This window comes from Perca flavescens, chromosome 7 (genome assembly GCF_004354835.1).
Source record: "Perca flavescens isolate YP-PL-M2 chromosome 7, PFLA_1.0, whole genome shotgun sequence".
NCBI lineage: Eukaryota > Metazoa > Chordata > Actinopteri > Perciformes > Percidae > Perca > Perca flavescens.
The window spans coordinates 15,419,512-15,438,853 of record NC_041337.1 but is presented as its reverse complement, the minus strand read 5'-3'; the positions used below and the strand labels follow the sequence as shown (position 1 = coordinate 15,438,853).

The 19,342-nt window shown below is 41.1% G+C and overlaps 1 protein-coding gene across 1 annotated transcript in view; it reads left to right on the top strand.

The window, feature by feature from the left end:
• Positions 1-239: 239 nt before the first annotated feature.
• LOC114558515 (metabotropic glutamate receptor 7) overlaps positions 240-19,342 on the top strand; it is a 45,657-nt gene continuing 26,554 nt past the window's right edge. Inside the window, exons 1-6 of the mRNA XM_028582574.1 lie at positions 240-654; positions 5,991-6,251; positions 11,992-12,127; positions 13,406-13,560; positions 15,577-15,714; positions 17,549-17,749. Coding sequence (XP_028438375.1) covers positions 240-654; positions 5,991-6,251; positions 11,992-12,127; positions 13,406-13,560; positions 15,577-15,714; positions 17,549-17,749 — 1,306 coding nt within the window. The remainder of the gene's footprint in view (positions 655-5,990; positions 6,252-11,991; positions 12,128-13,405; positions 13,561-15,576; positions 15,715-17,548; positions 17,750-19,342) is intronic.

The window sequence follows — 19,342 nt, the reverse complement described above, 5'->3', positions numbered from 1 at the left end:
GATGAAGGATTAAGAGAAAATAATCCTTTGCTCATTCCAAGCTAATTATTTACAGAAAATTATTCTAAAATGTTGATAAAATATCTATTCTCCTTGCCTTATTATTATCACAAACATTTTCAACACCTCACTGAAGACATGTCATGTGCCAGCCTGCTTCAACTCCTCAACTATCATCCCTGTTCCCAAGAAGTCAAGGTCCACAGGACTTAAGACCCGTCGCCCTGACCTCTGTGGTTATGAAGTCCTTTGAGCGCCTTGTGTTTTCACACCTCAAAGACATCACCGACCCCCTCCTGGACCCCCTGCAGTTTGCCTACAGAGCCAACAGGTCTGTAGACGATGCAGTCAACTTGGCCCTCCACTACATCCTCCAGCACCTGGACTCCGCAGGAACCTACGCCAGGATCCTGTTTGTGGATTTCAGCTCTGCCTTTAACACCATCATCCCGGCTCTGCTTCAGGAGAAGCTCTCCCAGCTTGGTGTGCCTGACTCCACCTGCAGGTGGATCACTGACTTCCTGTCTGACAGGAAGGAGCATGTGAAGCTGGGGAACCACGTCTCCTACTTGCAGACCATCAGCACCGGATCCCCCCAGGGCTGCGTTCTTTCTCCTCTGCTCTTCTCCCTGTACACTAACCGCTGCACCTCCAGTCACCAGTTTGTCAAGCTTCTGAAGTTCGCGGACAACACCTCCCTCATCGGACTCACCTCTGATGGAGACGATGAACATCAGCTCCCTCATCAAGAAAGCACAACAGAGGATGTACTTCCTGCGGCAGCTGAAGAAATTCAACCTGCCAAAGACAATGATGGTGCACTTCTACGCAACCATCATCGAGTCCATCCTCACATCCTCCATCACCATCTGGTATGCTGCTGCCACTGCCAAGGACAAGGGCAGACTGCAGCGTGTCATTCAGTCTGCAGAGAAGGTGATTGGCTGCAATCTGCTCCAGGACCTTTACGCCACCAGGACTCTGAAGCGTGCTGGAAAGATTGTGACTGATCCCTCCCACCCCGGCCACAAACTCTTTGAGTCACTCCCCTCTGGCAGGAGGCTGAGGTCCATTAGGAACAAAACCTCACGCCACAAGAACAGTTTTTTCCCATCCACTACTAGTCTTATCAAAAAGGCCCGGAACCCACCCTGACTCTCTCCACACTCCACCTCTGGCTCTACATGCCACTGTACTTACTCTGCTGTACTGCTCTTTTTATTTTTACTTTTAATACATACTGTGTATATATATATATATTGTTTTATATTCTAATACTTGATTTTCTTAACCACCTTATATTTAGAGAATGTGTGACATGCACCTACAACACCAAAACAAATTCCTTGTATGTGTAAAAAACATACTTGGCAATAAACCTTTTTCTGATTCTAATTCTTATTATCGCTGCATTTTAAATCTGCGGCAGATAAAGACATGAAGACATAATCAAGTTCAGAAGGTTTTGATTCAATTCACTTATTTCATAAAGAAGGTTAAATTACTAACTTTGACTTCCACTTGATTTGTAGCTCATTATCTACCAGAGAGAAAAATACATAAGCGTTAGATTCTAATCAGTATTAGTCAGCATCTCCTTGTATCGTAATTCCAGCAGGTTTAATCCTCACACCTCTGCATTTTCTCAATCAAGGTTTAGCACTTTTGTTACCTGGACGTCAAAGTGGTAATTAAAAAAGCACAGAGAGATTTTAGATTCCTGGGGAATAAGGAGTTAAGAAATTATATCAACAGGGTACAAGCCTGGGACAAAGTAAAAAGACATCACCATCTTAAATTGTTCCCCTGCAGCAAAAAGCTCCAGAGAGGCAAATGTTGAAGCAGCTTTCTGTCCCAGCTGGGGTGAAGATGGGACGTGATTCAACAAACCTTTAACACCTTTTTGCTGCATAGTAATACTACAGCAGCTCTGTTAAAAATACATCCCCTACCAAATGTTTCAAATAGATGCTTCACCTTTTTTGGAAAGAACAGTCTTTTTAAATGCAAATCACTGCTGGTGTTCCTTTTCATTACTTTGCTGAGCTCTCTTTTTGACCCACTACACTCAATTTAGGCAGCCCTGCAGTGATTTAACATGTGACATCGCAGCAGCATTCCCACCTGTGAATTTGTTTAATTGCATCACTGATTTTGTGTTCGCTGGTTTTGTAGTTGGTATTTTTTTTATTATGAGCAACTAAGTTGAAACATAATTAGCTCTATCTTGCACCTGGCGCAGCGCAAAGCGTGACGCAAGTGTCTTTGCTGGTTAAAGACCGACGCAGTTGTCAATTTCCCGTCCAGCGCCCACATCGATTAAGTAGCAAATGCACCTGCGCCCATCTGTGCGCCCATGGGCGTGCTCGTCTTACAGGGAGGTGTGTTCAGGTGCATTCTTGGCGTATTGTTAACTTGAGGCAGCGGAGTGATTGCGCCATTGACCAACAAAAACCTGGTCTAAAGTCAATAAAGCAGCATTTATTGTTATTTTAACAGCACGTTAGTAAAATGTTCCTAGGCTCGTGCATTGCGCGCACGCACACTAATTGGAATGGGAGATGACACTCTGATATCTGTTTTTTTGCATGTTACACCCAAAACACACCTATGATTAATAAGTATAACCCTTTTGAACGATGCGCCTGGCGCACGGACCCTTTTTCCGCCATGAAACTAGCAAAAGTGGATTGGTACACACCCTAAATGTAACTGCGCCAGGCGCTTCAAGCCGTGCGCTTAGATCGTTAAAATAGGTCCCATTGAGTCGTCTTGAGCTTGACTCCTCAATTTGTCAGCTTTGTGTGGTTGACCCCCTTTGAGTTGTGGGTCAAAGCTATAACTCACATTCTGTGAGTTGAAGCAATCCCATCAGAGAGCCGCTGTGTCCTCATTCCTGTGTTTCCTCAGTGTCCGGCTGCTTTTGATCACTCTAACAGAAATGGATGGCATTCATACAGTGCTTAGATTACACTGTGTGATGAGGTACTGCACTGGGTTCAAGAGAAAATGAAGCATGTCCCTGTTTGTGCATCCACCCGTCTAATGGGAGGTAGCCAGTTTGACCCCAGACATGCCACCAGGTGTGATTGCAGCTTCAAAATCTCGCACACAGTTGCTGATTAGATGTTTCGTCCTTTATCAGGCAGCATTAGGAACAACCTCATACTAGATCTCTGTCAACTGATTTACTTTGAACTGGGTTTTTGATGATGAATGCAGTCAGATAGATACGGTTTTAGCTTATATAATAAGCATGTATAATGTTTACCATGATAACCATCTTAGCTTGCTAACCTCTGCTAATTAGCACTAAAAACAAACTAAGTATTTAGTCATAAATCCAAAGTATTATAAACATTTTTGAGCGGACGATAGCGCTAAAAGAAAAGTTAAAGGATCACCAATTCATCCTTAGGGGACATGAATGTGTGTACTAGTTTCATGGCAATCCATTCAATAATTGTTGAAACATTTCCCCTCAAAACCATAAATGTGAACCTCATGGTGGCGCTAGAGGAGAAGTGGACGGACAGACCGACTCGCAGATCGACATTTCCATCTTCAGATTAATGCCGCTAGTTTGGCCAAAAATCTGAGCAATTTAAAGAAGTGTTTGGGGGTTAGAGAACATCTGCAGACCATTAAGTGGTTTCCTGAACATTAGGAAAAGTGACTACCTTGCATCTATCTAAAGAACGTGATTGATATAGCCGGTTGTATATCCTTATGAGATACTCTAAGTTATCTACATGTATGCTGTTCAGTTGATGGTATGTCTGTTGTCACAGTAGTAGATAGTGATCATCAAGTGTGACAACGCTGCTTCCTTTAAGGAGGGAACATAGTATGCAAGTATTTGTTAACATTTGTAACCCTTAATTCACATATTCCCCACAAAAATATGAAACAAGTGAGCATGAAAGACATGAAATGACAAATAAATCTTGTCTCAAGGTCCACTTACTATTTCCATGTAACAAAAAGCACTTGATAGATTTAATGAATAAAAAAACTCTGAAAAAAACTCAATGGCTGTAGTTTTATGTACTAGTGCAGAGCCTGTTGAAAATGTGCCTGTTTGGAACGGGCGATTGCTTGGCCTGTGTATTGCTGCTTGTAGAATTCTTCAAAAGAATTCTTGAAAAGAGTGTCTCCCCCCACCCTTAAATTCGTGAATTGTTGTTTGTTTATTCAAAGTCAAAGACAGTCCAAAGTAGTGCAACTTTGCAAATTCTTTTGGGTCTAAGGTGTATATCACATTTTAGTTGCCAAAGCTCCACTGCTCTCTGTGTCTGGTCCTCAGGGTGAGAGGGGGAGTGGCCAGCGGCTAGAGCGGCAAAAGCCAATGTGTGCTTCTTTTACCGATCTATTTAATGATATATTTTGCATTTCTAATCCAAACAACGTCAAACTTGGTACTGTACTTACTCGTGTACTTACACACACGCACGCACACTGACAGACGTACGTTCCTGCAATTCATAGATAGATGAAATGTTTAGTTCTAGTTGGACAATTTATGGGTTACACTATCATGTTGTGGCTGTTGTAATATGTTTTCTTTATTCTTTATTTTGTGCAAAGTAGAGTTTGTTGTTGTATGTGGAATGAAATGTCTTTTGTTATGTAATTCCGTGTGGGATGGGCCACTTAGTGGTATGACACATAAATAAAATATCATTCCTCATCATTAACTCAAGCTTTACTCACTAGCCTTTTCTTGAGCTTTCAACCACATCTCACTGTCTGTCTCAGACAGTTTGCTCAGTTATCATCCTGTGAACTTTATAACATAATGAAAGCTGATTAAGATTGTGAGATGCAATTGGAGGCTGAATTCCTTTATTTGAATATTTAGATATGCTGTAGGGTGGTGAAGACAGACCGAGGTCTCACCGGGAGAGAAGTGAAAGAGAGCTGGAGTTTATATAAAAGTGCTGCAAAGACCTTTCTGCAGTAAGTCTTCATTGATATGTTAAGAGAAGAAAGTGATATCACAGTATGTTGCCCAGGTAACAGACCTAATATAGGCTCTGTAAAATAGTACATTTCATAATGTGAGTATCTTTTGACAAGATAATCTGAAATATATGAAAATGTATCGCTCACGAGATGTCATCTGCCTGTGTGAGCGGCAAAAGAAGTGTATGATATACAGCGCCTGTATATAAGATGTATATAAAATATAACATTGCTATATCTACTCATATTGTAAGTCTTTCTGACGGGATGTATTTGTAAATAAAACAATATTCTCTCACAGTACACACAGTTACTTTACTTTATAAACAATACATCTGAAAGTTGTAAACCTAAATTATATTTTGCCGGCACACATTAAACTGACGCTAATATGAAAATATTAAACTGTGAGTGAGACACGTTAATATTGGAGTTGGAGGGAATAGTTTGGTATTATGGAAAATATGGTTATTCGCTTTCTTGCTGAGTTAGATGGGAACATTGATACCACTCTCATGTCTGTACATTCAAAATAAAGTTAACTTAGCTTTGCACAAAGGCACTTCTTTCTTCTAATCTAAGCCAACCAACTGCTATGTAGCGTATGGTAATTAGAGTGCTATCAATCTTTGATCTTCTAATCTAAATCTTGGTAAGAAAGCCAATATGTTTCCCAAAGTGTTGAACTTTTCCCTGAAGCTCAAAATATATCTGACCCTGGCAAGCGCTGTAATTTTCCCATCTATCACGTCACACATTGCACTGTGGGATTTCTAGCAGGAATGTACCTTGCATGCCATGGACTTTTTGTTTCATTGTGAGCACTGCGCTAAGGGCATATTGTCCATAAAGTTCACATTCAGTATTCATCAGGCACTCAAATAAAATGGCAGACAGTAAATATAGTGCACCTTATAGTACATTGCGAGTGATTTCGGACACAGCCATTCAAAAATGGGACTTGTCAGAACAGTCACCATAGCAAACACCAATGATACTGCACCAAAATAGCACCAACACATGAGTAAATGTTCCCTTCCTCTCCCCAACCCCACTTGTTCTCTTCAAGATCCCGCAGATCAGCTATGCGTCAACAGCCCCGGAGTTGAGCGATGACAGGCGCTATGATTTCTTCTCACGGGTGGTTCCTCCAGACTCATTCCAGGCCCAGGCCATGGTGGACATTATCCGAGCCCTGGGCTGGACTTACGTCTCCACCATCGCCTCAGAGGGCAGCTATGGAGAGAAGGGAGTGGAGGCCTTCACACAACTCTCTAAAGAAGCAGGTAAGGAAAGATGATCAGTGATGGGCACAAAAAAAAATTATAATCTTTATTTTTTTTTTTTAAATGTATTTCTCTGATTTAAACTTGCATTTCTTTTCCCACAGTAAGATCAGTTTTGTGTTTGCAATTCAGCGTAAAATCTGTTTTGGGTGGATGAATTATTGATCTGTTTGGCAACCTCTCATTTAGTCCCCCAGTGAGTTGTGGAGTGTTACTGGAAATGTAGACAGAAAAAAGTAGAGCAAATGCCATGTCCCAATAATAAGCAAGCCCTGTACCCATGTCACTGTGACAAAATGTAACCATTTCAGCTTATTTGCTGGGTGCACATTCAGAAGAGGAATTGTTTGAAAATGTCTAATGTCTTCTCTTTAGCCAGCAGAAAGGAGAGAGAATGGTCTGGCTACTGCTCATTTGGGAGACATGAGTTTTACACTCTGCCTTTTCTGTTTAACTCTACCTCATTTTTTATCCCTGCTATCGAGAGTACAGGGCTCTGACAATGGTAATCGTGGTCAGTAATCTATGTGGTCAGTCGTTCAAACCACTCTGGTCTGGTTGTGTGCATAAAGCAAGGTTTTGAATATTTAGTTGTTTTTTTGTAGAAAATAAACCTGCCTTCTTTTGGTAACATCTCCAGGCATTTCTCTCGGAAACCATGTGATTAAACACAGAGAGCTGAACCACTGAATGGGCTCGAATGGAGCTATTAGAATCAGTCTTGTACGTTGGGTTCTGTAATGTAACATTAATGGTGATTGTATAAAGCAGCAATGACTGTTTTTCAGGTTTAACAGCTGACTTTAACTTTGGGTTTTGGGAGGTTAGAATAAGGATGTTGAAGAGTATTTACAACTGAAATTTGCATTCAGACAAGGTGTTGTGGTTATGCCTGGATCTGGGCTGAAAATTGTGCATATGCTTGACTCACCTGCTTTTTCCACATTGATGCTGTTGTTGGCATGTGGTGGTACATGTGAATCAGCAGTCACTGCTGTCACAGATTATGGTACAATGGGTCGGCTATCTATGTCAAATCATGTGGTTTACAATCTGCTGTGGTATTTCTGCAAGATGAGGACGAGGATGCATTTTTAAATTACAATATAGTGAGTTTGAACTGACTGACCATGATTGCAACAATGTTGTAAATGCATAACCATTGGCAGTAGCTGTGTGTTTAGAACTCTAATCCCTTTTCCATATTTGTGAAATAATCACTTTAAGGCTGGAAAAATCCCCCTCCATGATTCATGACAGCACATCCACACAACTCCCGACAACAGGAGCAAGTGTTTTGCCGCTTCTTACCTCGACCTTCTATGGATCCCAATCCATTTCCTGTAAATCTGCAGGGAGTGATCTCTGTCTCTTCTAAAGCTAATGATATCCCACAGGCTCTGATCACAAGACCAGCATGCATGAATATTTTATCTGTGTGCATATGTGTCCAGTGTGATCACTCATTAGAACTTTTAGAAGCTGTTTGTGCCTGTGTAATTTGCATCCACAGGCAGAGAAAAAGTAGTCTCTATCAGAACAAATAAGGAAACGTCTCGATTTAAGGCTTATTTTTGAAGTTTCAATTCATCGACTATATCCTGTGGATAAAGACAGTTTCTTCCAGCTGGTTTTCTCAGATGCATTTTCCACCAATGTTTTCTTTTTTTTCTTATGCAGTAAACACACAGCTATTATTATGACTCTTGAACAGCTACACAAAGAGTATGAAATTATAAGCCCATTGTTGTTGTTGACTCATCCTTTTGCAACTGAGCTGCAGTCACTTTGCAATATTTTGTATTCATATACAAATGGGAATTATTTTGTCTAAAGAAAAAGCCTCCAGTACCCAAGGCATCATATCTTTAATAAACACATTAATTATGTTATAGCATGACTGCACATTCACAGGATTCATTCAAAGGCACTGGCTCTGCACCAGAACAGAGTGGAATGGATTGAAATGAATAACAAGCAAACATCTTAGTGAATATGGAAAGAGAGAATATCTGGAAAATACTTATGTGAGTAGATTATAGAAATTGTTAAACTGTAAAACAACAGCATTTTTGGGTGGATGTTGTTTGTTGCAGCATCCCTGCAAGCTGATCTGTGAAGCCTTGAGACTTTTTGTGGCTGCCCTGTTTGGTTGCACTGAAATGTCAGATGCATTAGTAGGATTCTCGCTTCACCACTTCAAGGAGATCCATCTAGCGGACTAATGCAATATGGCTACCCATTACCCCAAGCTGAGACTGGAGTGATGGTCAGCCTGTATTGATCTCTCCTGTTTTTTTCTTCTTCTGTTTTCGCTGCACTTTCTCTCCCCCTGTTTAGGCACTGTTCCCATTGTGCACCTTCATCCTGGCTCCTGGTGAAGCTGGCAGAGATTAATCTTGTTTGTATTTTTCTGTGTCTGTCTGGACTCAGGCCAGAGCAATGGAGTTCAGTTTTCCCATTTCATAAAAAGACTCGCATTTGAGGAAAGCCTCCCACAAAGTATCACTGTGGAATTGATTACAGCGAGTTGCCAACACAATGCGTTCTTAGATCTAGTCTGAGCTGTGAGGGATGGGGGAACAAAATCTGCCAGTTAAGTATAGCACTTATATTTAGCACTCAGAGAGGACTGGGGAGGAAGCCTGATGCATCTGAAAACTGCGTAAAATAGACCACGATACTTCTGCATGAACCTTAGACATTGCCAAGTCCCAGACCAGCAGTGGAAGGGCACACAGATGTAGAACGTAACTGTCAGCCTTATGTCAGCCCATTTTGATGTGCTCCCACATGTTCAGGCGGGGAGACTGGAGAGAGCAGGTCTGCCTTTTGACTGCTGAGGTGATAAATGTAATAGCAGCATTATGGATCCCCTGGAGGTGTGGGTTTGAAGGGTGTTCAGTAGGCGGGAGGGGGGTCGAAACCATCAAGAGCCTCTAATTTAAAAGGATTTGTATTTCACTAAGCAAAATAGGGAAGCTGGATTCCTCGCCCCGGAGTGCACATTCAGAACTGAGGGCATTGAGGATGAATAATTGAAGTAGTTAATGCAGTGCATGACTTTGACACTTAGACAGATAAGCGGAGAACTTCCAAGGGCCTGATGAATTTGGTCATCGCGATCGTTTAGCTCTCTTTGATATATTAATCAAATGTGGAGCAGAGGGTAGGGGTTTACGGTGCATATAGTTTTGATATTCGGTTGTAGGATCATAGGTAAATTATTCAAGTTTAGCTAAAAATGTCAGTGTCTCAAACCCACTTCTAATGCAAGCAAAAATTGAACATTCTTTATTCTTCATTGTTGAGATAGATTTAAGACCGGCTTACCCTTTCTCGTCACCCTCCTTACTCATTGTAAAGGCCGGGATATGCTTGAAACAACCTAGTTTGTACAACATTCATAGTGTTGCACTCGGTTGTACACACAGAAAGTACCAGAAATAGTTGCGTAAGAACAAAGAGAGCTTGACCTCCTTCACCTCCATTCCCTGGCAAATCGCTGCATTAACTAATGTCAATTGGTGGGAGGGGGTTTCCAAAGCTCTTTGACCATACGACAAACAGTTCCGATGACGTATACTGGCAGCCAGAAGGTACAGTATTGCTACACAATCCTTCTTGTGAGACTTCAATGAATTTGAGTAAAACACTCTCTTCTCCCAGAGCCTGGCATTTATCTGTCTCTCATCACACATCTCCAGCCAAGACAGACATGCAGCTCTTTTTTAAACTCACTGTTTGAGTCGAGGACTCTTTCAAGTCCACACAGTGCCTTCCAGTGACAGGTGGAGGCGTTCCAACCCACAGCACATCACTCTGGAAGTACAGATACGATACTTGAATTTCCATCATGCCCGCCCCTCTGAATAACTAACTGACTGACCATCTGACTGACTGACGGATGAAGTATTCTGCAGGCATTCAATAATTTAGCCACTGCTGCACAACCGCCGGTCCGCAGCCTTTAGGGCAGCTCTTTGCCCTCTCTGAAGATGGGATTTGCTCCAAATGCTTCTTATCTTCATCAGTGGCTCCTGTGGTCTCTGTCTGTATTATTGACTGTTGAGACCTATACTTTGTCTCTTTTCAATATACCGTTATAACTCTTCACACAAGCCCAAAAGGTTCTTTTTTTGTCATAATGGAGTTAATGCATTTTCATGAGACTAAAGTTCTTTTCCTCTCTCAAATTAATGCATGTGTGATACCTACTGTACCTGCAGAAAAAAACCCTGGAACTGAAAGGCGCCGCTAATATGCCAGAATCAGATATTTTAAGGATGCTAAAAAATCCTAAAACAGAAACATAGAAGTGCAGTGTCAAACTGTAGGCTTTCTGGCTGAAATCAACTGAAATTTTTAGTGTCGTCCCTTGGAGACCTAAAACGCTGGCTGCTATGCACAAATGACACCAAGCACGTTTCACTGTGACAGTATACCACAAACCCTTAAGTAACAGCTAGACCATTTGTGGAATCTCCATTTTATGTTTAGTCCACTTAGGGAGGATAACAGCAGCCATCCCAGAGGTCTTTTGGCACATACAAATGTTTTCTAAGTCTGTCTGCTGATACTTGAAAAATGAATAGTTACTGTAAGTGGAGGTTCAGCAGTTGTCATTTCTATATTCTGCCTTTAGAAAAGAGACACAGTAAATGTGACTGGAGATGTGTGATCTGCCAGCTAAAAGCTGTTTATATCAAAGTAATGAGCCTGAGGAGACTAGCAATTAAAAGATTCCTTCCATTTCTCTGTTGACTCAGGGAAACTAAAACTGAAAGGTTATTGGGTAGGCTTTTAAAATGCTTGAGTGGGAGAAATTTTAATAGAGCTTTGCTGTTGACTCAGGACACTGACTGTTGCCTCAAATCTAGACCTACAGTTCTTTCGCACAGATGATCATATTCTCTGTTCATCTAAAGTGCCTCAAAGGTTAGTTTGTCCTCCGCACCTGTAATTACCACACCAGAGTAAGGCAAAACTCTTTTATGAATTATATAATTTTGCTTTACCACCTGATAATGAGCTGTTGAATATAACCCTGAAGACAACAATATCTAGCAAACATAATATACTGTGCCAAATATGTAGCAACTATTTAGCAACGCACGGAAGCAATCAGTACCCTTCATTCATGTACAAACTCATTAGTGGTAACCTGTCTGAGAATGATTTATTGTCAGTATTAATATCCTCTTTGTTTGTTATTGCCGGCTGTGCTATCTCATTGGTTCAGGGTCCAACAAGCGATGTTTGATAATGACTTTAAATGAAAAGTCAATGGCAAGCTCTTGGATTTTCTCAAATCCATATGAAACCTGTAGCTTTATGTCCCTGTTGCTGTGGATTATTGGATTTGTTACAGCAGATATGTTTATATCTCTCTCACTCTGTGAAATGACTCTGGTGCTCAGTCAGAAGGCGCAATTTGAGAGTTAGATTGCATGCTGCTGCGGTTTTCAGATCATTGCCAAAATGTAAATGTATACACTGTAAGACTATCATTTAGACTCTATAGCAAGCATGACAACATCATCAGAATCTCACTATTGTGTTCAGCTCTTTCCATTTCCATATGGATGAGATTTCCATATAGTAAAAAACAACAACCCGCTATTGTGACCCCAGGCTTTTGTGTGTGAGTGTGTGTACATCTGTTTGTAAGAGTGAGTGAGTTAATGGGTGAGCTAATCCCTGAAGTCTTATCATTTCTTACTCCTCTCCCATTAAAAAGGTGGAATCTGTATCGCCCAGTCTTTGAAAATTCCCCACAACCCCAAGCTGGAGGATTATGACAAAGCCATCCAACAACTGCTGGAAACGCAGCACTCACGGGCAGTCATCATCTTTGCCAGTGAAGAAGACATACGGTGAGGAGCGCCGCACATTCTGGCTTCACCCATGTTGTTCAGGCGCCTTAATGGCTTGCTATGTTAAGGTCTTTAATCTCTGAGAAGCAGCTCCTGAAGACAGGCTAGAGGCACAGAATTACCATGCGTACAGAATGTCTGCTACACAAACATACCTCCAACAACACAAACACAACCATGCCTTGGAGGAGAAGTGGAAATACAGATCACAACAAAGCAACAGAGAGAAATTGTTTAACTTACAATGCCCCATGGGAAATATTTATGTAAAGAAACAAATACTCCAACATTCAGTACCTGTTAATTCAAAATGAATGCTAGTGAAATTGAAAAGAAAAGATGAGTGGGAGATTTATGATTTTAACTCCCTGTTATCTTTTAATAAAACACAAAACATATGGTTACACTTGAAAGTATCTACATAAGAGTGACATGACACTGTCATGAACGTGTCATAAACATTATAAACAAGTCATAAACGTTTGTGACATAACGCTTCTGTCATTTGGTTTTTGACATGACAAGTTAGAGTTAGGGTTAGGGTTCATGTGTCATGTCACTCTTATGTAGATACCTTCAAGTAAAGCTTTACCAAACATATAAACATAATGGACAAAATAATCATTAACCTCCTTTCCCTCTCGCCTTTAAAGGTCCCATATGCTCATTTTCCAGTTCAAACTTGTATTTGGGGTTTTTACTAGAACATGCTTACATGTTTTAATGTTCAAAAACACATTATTTTTCTCATACTATCTGTCTGAATATACCTGAATTCAGCCTCTGTCTGAAACGCTCAGTTTTAGCGCCTGTCTCTTTAAGCCCCCCTCTTGAAAAAGCCCAGTCTGCTCTGATCGGTCAGCGTTTCTGGGTCTTGCGCATCTGTGCTCTTGGGAGTCTCTGCACCGTCACTGCAGCCGTGGAATGACTGTGACGGCACTGTAGCGGCACTTTCTATCTATAGTTGTGACATTACAACCGTACAGGAAGTCCTGACATTTTTGTTCAAAGGCGCTGTTTCTGAATACGGGCTGTGTGCATTTCTCTGTGGATTGAGGGTTTTGATACTTTCACAGTATATAGCACCTAGAACTGCTTTATAATAAATAAATAAAAAAACATGGCTATCTCACTTTTTACAATATGAGATTAACTGTACATGGCAGAGCTGTAATGTCCAGACAACTCCTTAAAGCTAGCTGTGTCTTTGTGTAATTGAGATTAGATTGCACACACCTCCTGTGCTCTCTCCTAACTCAAACGTGGACGTCCTTGCAGGGGAGTTCTCAATGCCACCAAAAGGGCGAATCAGGTGGGCCATTTCCTGTGGATTGGATCTGACAGCTGGGGGGCTAAGAGCAGCCCGATCCACCAGCTCGATGATGTAGCCGTGGGAGCAGTCACTATACTGCCCAAACGCTCCTCAATTGAAGGTATGCACACAATGATGCACATACACAGACTCACACTGCATGTTGTGTTACTGTATTGTATTGTTTTCTATTTTACTTTTAATTTTGTAAGGAGTAATTGCCTTCTGTAGTCTTTTTGTTTCGTAAGTGTGTCTAATTCTAATTCTAATCTAAAGTTCTATTATATATTATATATTTGTTTGTTTTTTGGGGTCACTTTTGGCCAGTGAAACAAGCTGGGAACACACCATTAAGTTAGCAATTGTCTATTTACATATCTAGCCATTATGGAGCAACATGGAGTCATGTTTTTAACCACCAGGCAAATGTAAGTCCAATTTGAAAGCTTGCTTCATACTTTCTGCATCCGTCAGGGTGACGTAAATGTTGTTATCCGCCCATGTCCACGAGGGTTCACACGGATCCCTATGTGGATGTGCAGCCCAAAATTTGTGACAGTGCAGACCGTATAAAGTTGATATGAAGAATGTGTAGGCAAAGTGCTGCCTACTACCATCAATTTAGGTTTCATCACTTTGAGCGAGCCCTTTCACATTACACATACATTTGGTGTACGCACAATCGCGGCCGCCTTACCTATTTCTTCTTCAGTTGACAATTTTCTAAATTTCTCACAATGACTTTCGACAATCCTCAGAGGACAAGTGTGACCTTGTTGTTGGATTTGGCCGTGGGTTGTACATGACCGGATTAAAGTCAGTTTGGACAAATTGGATATGATTTTATTAGATACTAAAACCAACAAATGTAAACTTTTTCCCCTTTTGCTGTCATCACAGACAAATTTATCAGTATGTCTGTTGGGAAATTGGTACCTTTGGTCTCTGCTGTATAATTCTGGGAAGGGACACAAAAGATTGGGTCTGAGAAAAGGCTAGAAGCATTGATGTTTTTTTTTTTTTTTTTTACATTTTCTGTCAATAAAATCCAAAAGATATTATCATTTGTTTTTTAGTGCTTTTAGTGTGTATTTGTATTGATAACTGTAGCTTAAAGTTCACCCACAATAAAAAGGAGGACATTATACTGTACAATGTACAAATTCACCATAGAAATAGAATATTCACAGCAAGTTCTGTCCAGTGTCACAATCCTGATAACCATTCATCATTTCAATCAAGGAAATTTGAAAGTCTGAGTTTTATGAAGCTACCCATAATTAGGGAAGGTCTAGTGAAGACAAATGTACACTCTGGAGGCAGCGAGAATATTATTAATCCACCAAGCACCATTGATGGTCTTTAGAAAAGAAAATCAGCTGAGTCATTCAGCAATGATTAGCCATTATTACCTTTACCCATGGCTCATCTGATATGACTGGATAACAGAAAGTGGAGACACTGAAAGACTTGTGTTTCTCAGTGTGACTTTAACATGTTAAATTCAGATTATTCTCAAGAAAATTGTGAAACAAAAGGTAAAAAAAAAAAAAAATCAACCAGGAATCTCACAATTAAGTTTTGTCCCAGCTCAGTTCCCTGACCCACATTGGGGAGTAAAGTTGCACAAACAAGAGAACAAAATTTAGCATACAAGCTATTTTTCCTTTGTTGCAGCAAGTTACCCCTCCTCAAGCTAATGCGTCATACAGGCACATAATGCCTGTTAAAATAAGTGTTAAGCTAATACACCATGCCTTCAGTCCATTTCTATTGTAATGGATTTAATGAAGGGAAGAAAACCTGCTCAGCACCTGCAGGACTTACAGCCTAAGGCAACAGGCTGCGGCACCACTTAAAATCCCTGCGTTATTTATTATGCATCCTGTTTTTTAATTAATGTAATTTCCTAGATGAAAGAAATGATTAAAGTTCCATGGGGCTTGAGAGGAAGAGGAACCACCGTGGTCAAATTTTGATGAAGTAGTGCTTGCTGGTGTTCTTCCAACACCTAGCAGCCAGCACCACACCCCCACCACAACACCACTGCAGCAAGTTTCGCTTCGTTTCCTACAGGTTTGAATTGGCTGATAATTGGTCCGGAACTGAGCCATTCTCCTCTTTCCTCTACTCCCAGGGTTTGATGAATACTTTACTGGGCTCACCCTCGAGAACAACCGCAGGAACGTGTGGTTTGCTGAGTTCTGGGAGGAAAACTTTGACTGCAGGCTCCTCAGTGCCTCGAAGAGAGAGGATACCAGCCGTAAATGCACAGGTACACAAGTTTTGACGCGAACAAAGCAGCAACATTTATGAATTATTAATAGACGATGCATATTTCTACCCTCCCTTGTCAGGTTGATGTGAACTCGACCTTTTGTTTACATTAGTAGCTACAGATCAACTGTTGGGGTTTTAATTCAGCCCCTCTTGTCTGCGGCGCAACTAGAAAGTCTTAACACCAGGTGTTTCCACCCAGCGGGTGCAGGACAGACAGAGTTTATTATTAGAATAATAATGCACCACGTATCTTAGTCATACTACAGTTACAGACTGTCTGCTCCCGTGGCTAATGTCCTGTAACTCTTAAATCCCATATTCCCTCTCTTTCCCCCTAACCCAGTCACCTTGACAGCTCAGCAGAGTCGTGCCGTGGGTACTAACTGCATAGAGCCAGAGTACAGTTTATTTAGGTTGAAATTACAGGCAAAATGAGAGAAAGACAGGTGCATACTGCTCCTGCCCCCATTCTGCTTTATTACTATCTTTGTGGTCACATTAATGATAGTGTTGTTAACAGTGATGCCTTCTCGTATTACCTAAACTCTGCCTGTCAACGGTATGACAGGCATTGCACTGCATTCATTAGCTACGAGGATGATGTCTGTGATGTGGGATGCTGTATTAGTCTTGCTTGCGTACATGATAATGGTAATGACAGTGTGACACAAATGATTTTGCTTCCTTTATAATCTTCTGTTTGGCGTCTTTTATCATCCGTCAAAGACGAGATGCTCAACTCAGTGAGCCCCACAAACCCTCACTGTAATTCCTGTAAATGTCTTTTATCTTTTTTTCCGGCTCTATACAACTGTCTCAATATTTTCTTTTTTTATACCTCAAGCCAAGCTGATATTTATGAATTTAAAAAAAACAGGAGGCGTTTGCATTCAAAGACTGTCCATTTAGCTCCCTATACAGTGCTCTCAAAAGCAAGAAGGTTATGTGTGGGTTGAAATGTATGTTAAAGTCTGAGAAATGGTCTGAAATGTCAGCAACGATTGCTTTTTCTTCATATAATGCAAATCTCCCACATTATTATATGTGTCCTATTGACATCATCTGCCCCTCCACTGAGCTCTCCACGTGAGCTATGAGCACTTATCACTGAGAAGAAAATTGTGTTTTAGTATTCAGAGTAATTTCCTTGATGGTGCATTTTTGTTAAGTGGGAGCTTGGATATTTAAATTATGATGATGATTATTATTCAAAGTAAAAGTAGTATTTTTGTTGTTATAATTTTCATTCACTCTTTGAAATGTAGCTTTTATCTACCAGTAGAATAAAATAGCTCATTCAGTTTGTAACAAAAACAGAATTCCAGCAGAGGTTGTACATTACATATTCAAGCAGAGAATCAGCAGTGTGATGCAAAACCTTTACAGCAGCCCATAGCGAAAGGGCAGTGCACTGGGAAGAGGATATAAAAGAGCAGGAAGCTACTGTAGCGGAGTATGTTACTAAAGTTCATGGTGCTCTTCATCACCTTGCAGATGAGACAAGTGAGGTCCATTCTTAGCAGCTTATTACTTTGTAATACACCGCAGTAATTCAATCTCAGCCTGCTGTTTTTGTCACAAACACTTTGTCTCACAGCTCAGCTTGATATTTTCCATGTAGGAATTATATGTGTCTTCTTATTTGAAACGCCACGTCGGCCATTTAGGTGTAATTCTTACAAAATCACAATTGAAGTCACTGGTAGCAAATAGTAGACAAATCAATAAAAATGAATTTGGGGATGATGGGGAGTGCTGAGAAGATGTAATGTCTAATGGCTTGTGGTGTATTTGCCTGTAAGTCCTCCTCTTTCCTTTTCTTCACTCAGGCAAGGAGCGCATCGGGAACGACTCCAAGTATGAACAGGAAGGGAAGGTGCAGTTTGTGATTGACGCGGTTTACGCCATGGCCCACGCTCTCCACAGCATGCACAAGGACTTATGTCCTGATCACCCTGGTGTTTGTCCACAAATGGAGTCTGCTGAGGGAAAGACTCTGCTGAAGTACATACGAAACACCAGCTTCAACGGTGAGTCACACATTGTAAAAGTCATCAGATGCTTACACAATGTGTGGATACGAAAAGTCAAATTGGTTGTTATTCCTTTATGCAGAGTTTTGGAGGATTTTTAATAGAATAAACTGTAAATTAGAATAATATTCTTGATTAAAAAAATGTACAGTACCAGCCAAAATTTTTGACACACTTTGTCATTCAAGTGAATGGGAAAGTGTGTCAAAACCTTTGACTGGTACTGTATAAACACTGATGACCTTTAAGGCCGTTTTATGCTTCTGTGTTGAATCGACAGCGTACCCCGGCAGACCCCTCTGCGTCTACGCCGGACCCTAAGGCGTAGCCTGACATGCACCTCTCGAAAAATGTAACTATACGTCGCGACGCACGTCGCCCGGCCGTGGCTTTGTAGCGTTGCATTTCCCCTGTCTCATTTCCTGGTTCTCTTTCTCCATTAAACAACATGAAATCAAGGAGAGGGTTAACTTTTCCTGATAAAGATTTCCCACCTTGGTCAGAAAACACAGGGGAGACATGCTACTCGCTCCAAAAGCTAATCACCGTCACTCTCTCACTTCTCCCTCGCTCTACCACACCCCCCCCCCACACACACACACACACACATATGCCGGCTCGACGCACACACCAGCGCACAAGTATAAACATCAGGCCACTTACGTAGGCTACGGCGAAAGCTCTGCGTGGAGCCTCCGCAGAACCATAAAACAGCCTTAACGATGAACTACCTATAAACATAATGAGGTAAACCAAGTTGCTTAATCACAAATTAGTTTAAATAAGCCTACTGACTCTACAGAGTGTTTCTTGGCGGGGACAAAGGTCCTCTAAAGATAGCGCATTTCAAGCAGCACCAATGGTATGAAATGGTACACACTTACTGTGTCCACGTTCACTTCTCCCATTGGAATCAATACACTCAGGACCAGTCGCTAGTCTCCTAAAGAGGCGTGGCCGTGGTGGAGCCCACGTGACACAGATACAGGAAACTACTCTGAGTTGGGGCGTCTCGGTTCTAAACCGTCTCTGGCAGGGAGCTGTTGCCAGACACAGTTTGGGATATAACCCTCCATTGAACAGTTAGTTAGATGATCTCATCTAACTCTCAGCAAGAAAGCAAATAAGCTTATTTCCCAAAATATCGAACAAGTGCTTTAAAATTGCCGGCACACATCCAATTGCTCCAAATATGCATATTTCAGCAAGCTAACATGTTGGCTTTAAACTCAAAATATAGGCTTGGACTTGCATGAATACTCTCATCTAACTCTTGGCAAGAAAGCAAATTTCTTAAAATGTTGAACTATTCCATCAACTACTACTTCATCCTCCCAAGTATTTACTCAACGCAGCTGTGTCTACACTAATCCACAGTGTCAATTTAAAAAGCAATTCAGAGAAAAATTAAGCCAGAGTGAGTCGTCTTAGTTTCAGGCTATAACAATAGGCAAATGGGTAATAAGTTAATACCATCTCCTCTGTTTTATGCACTGTATGCGGTTGCTTGTGGACTGGCTACAATTTCAATTTACATACAATTTCATTCATAGCTCAAAGCACCACAACATTATCTGGATCTGTGTGATT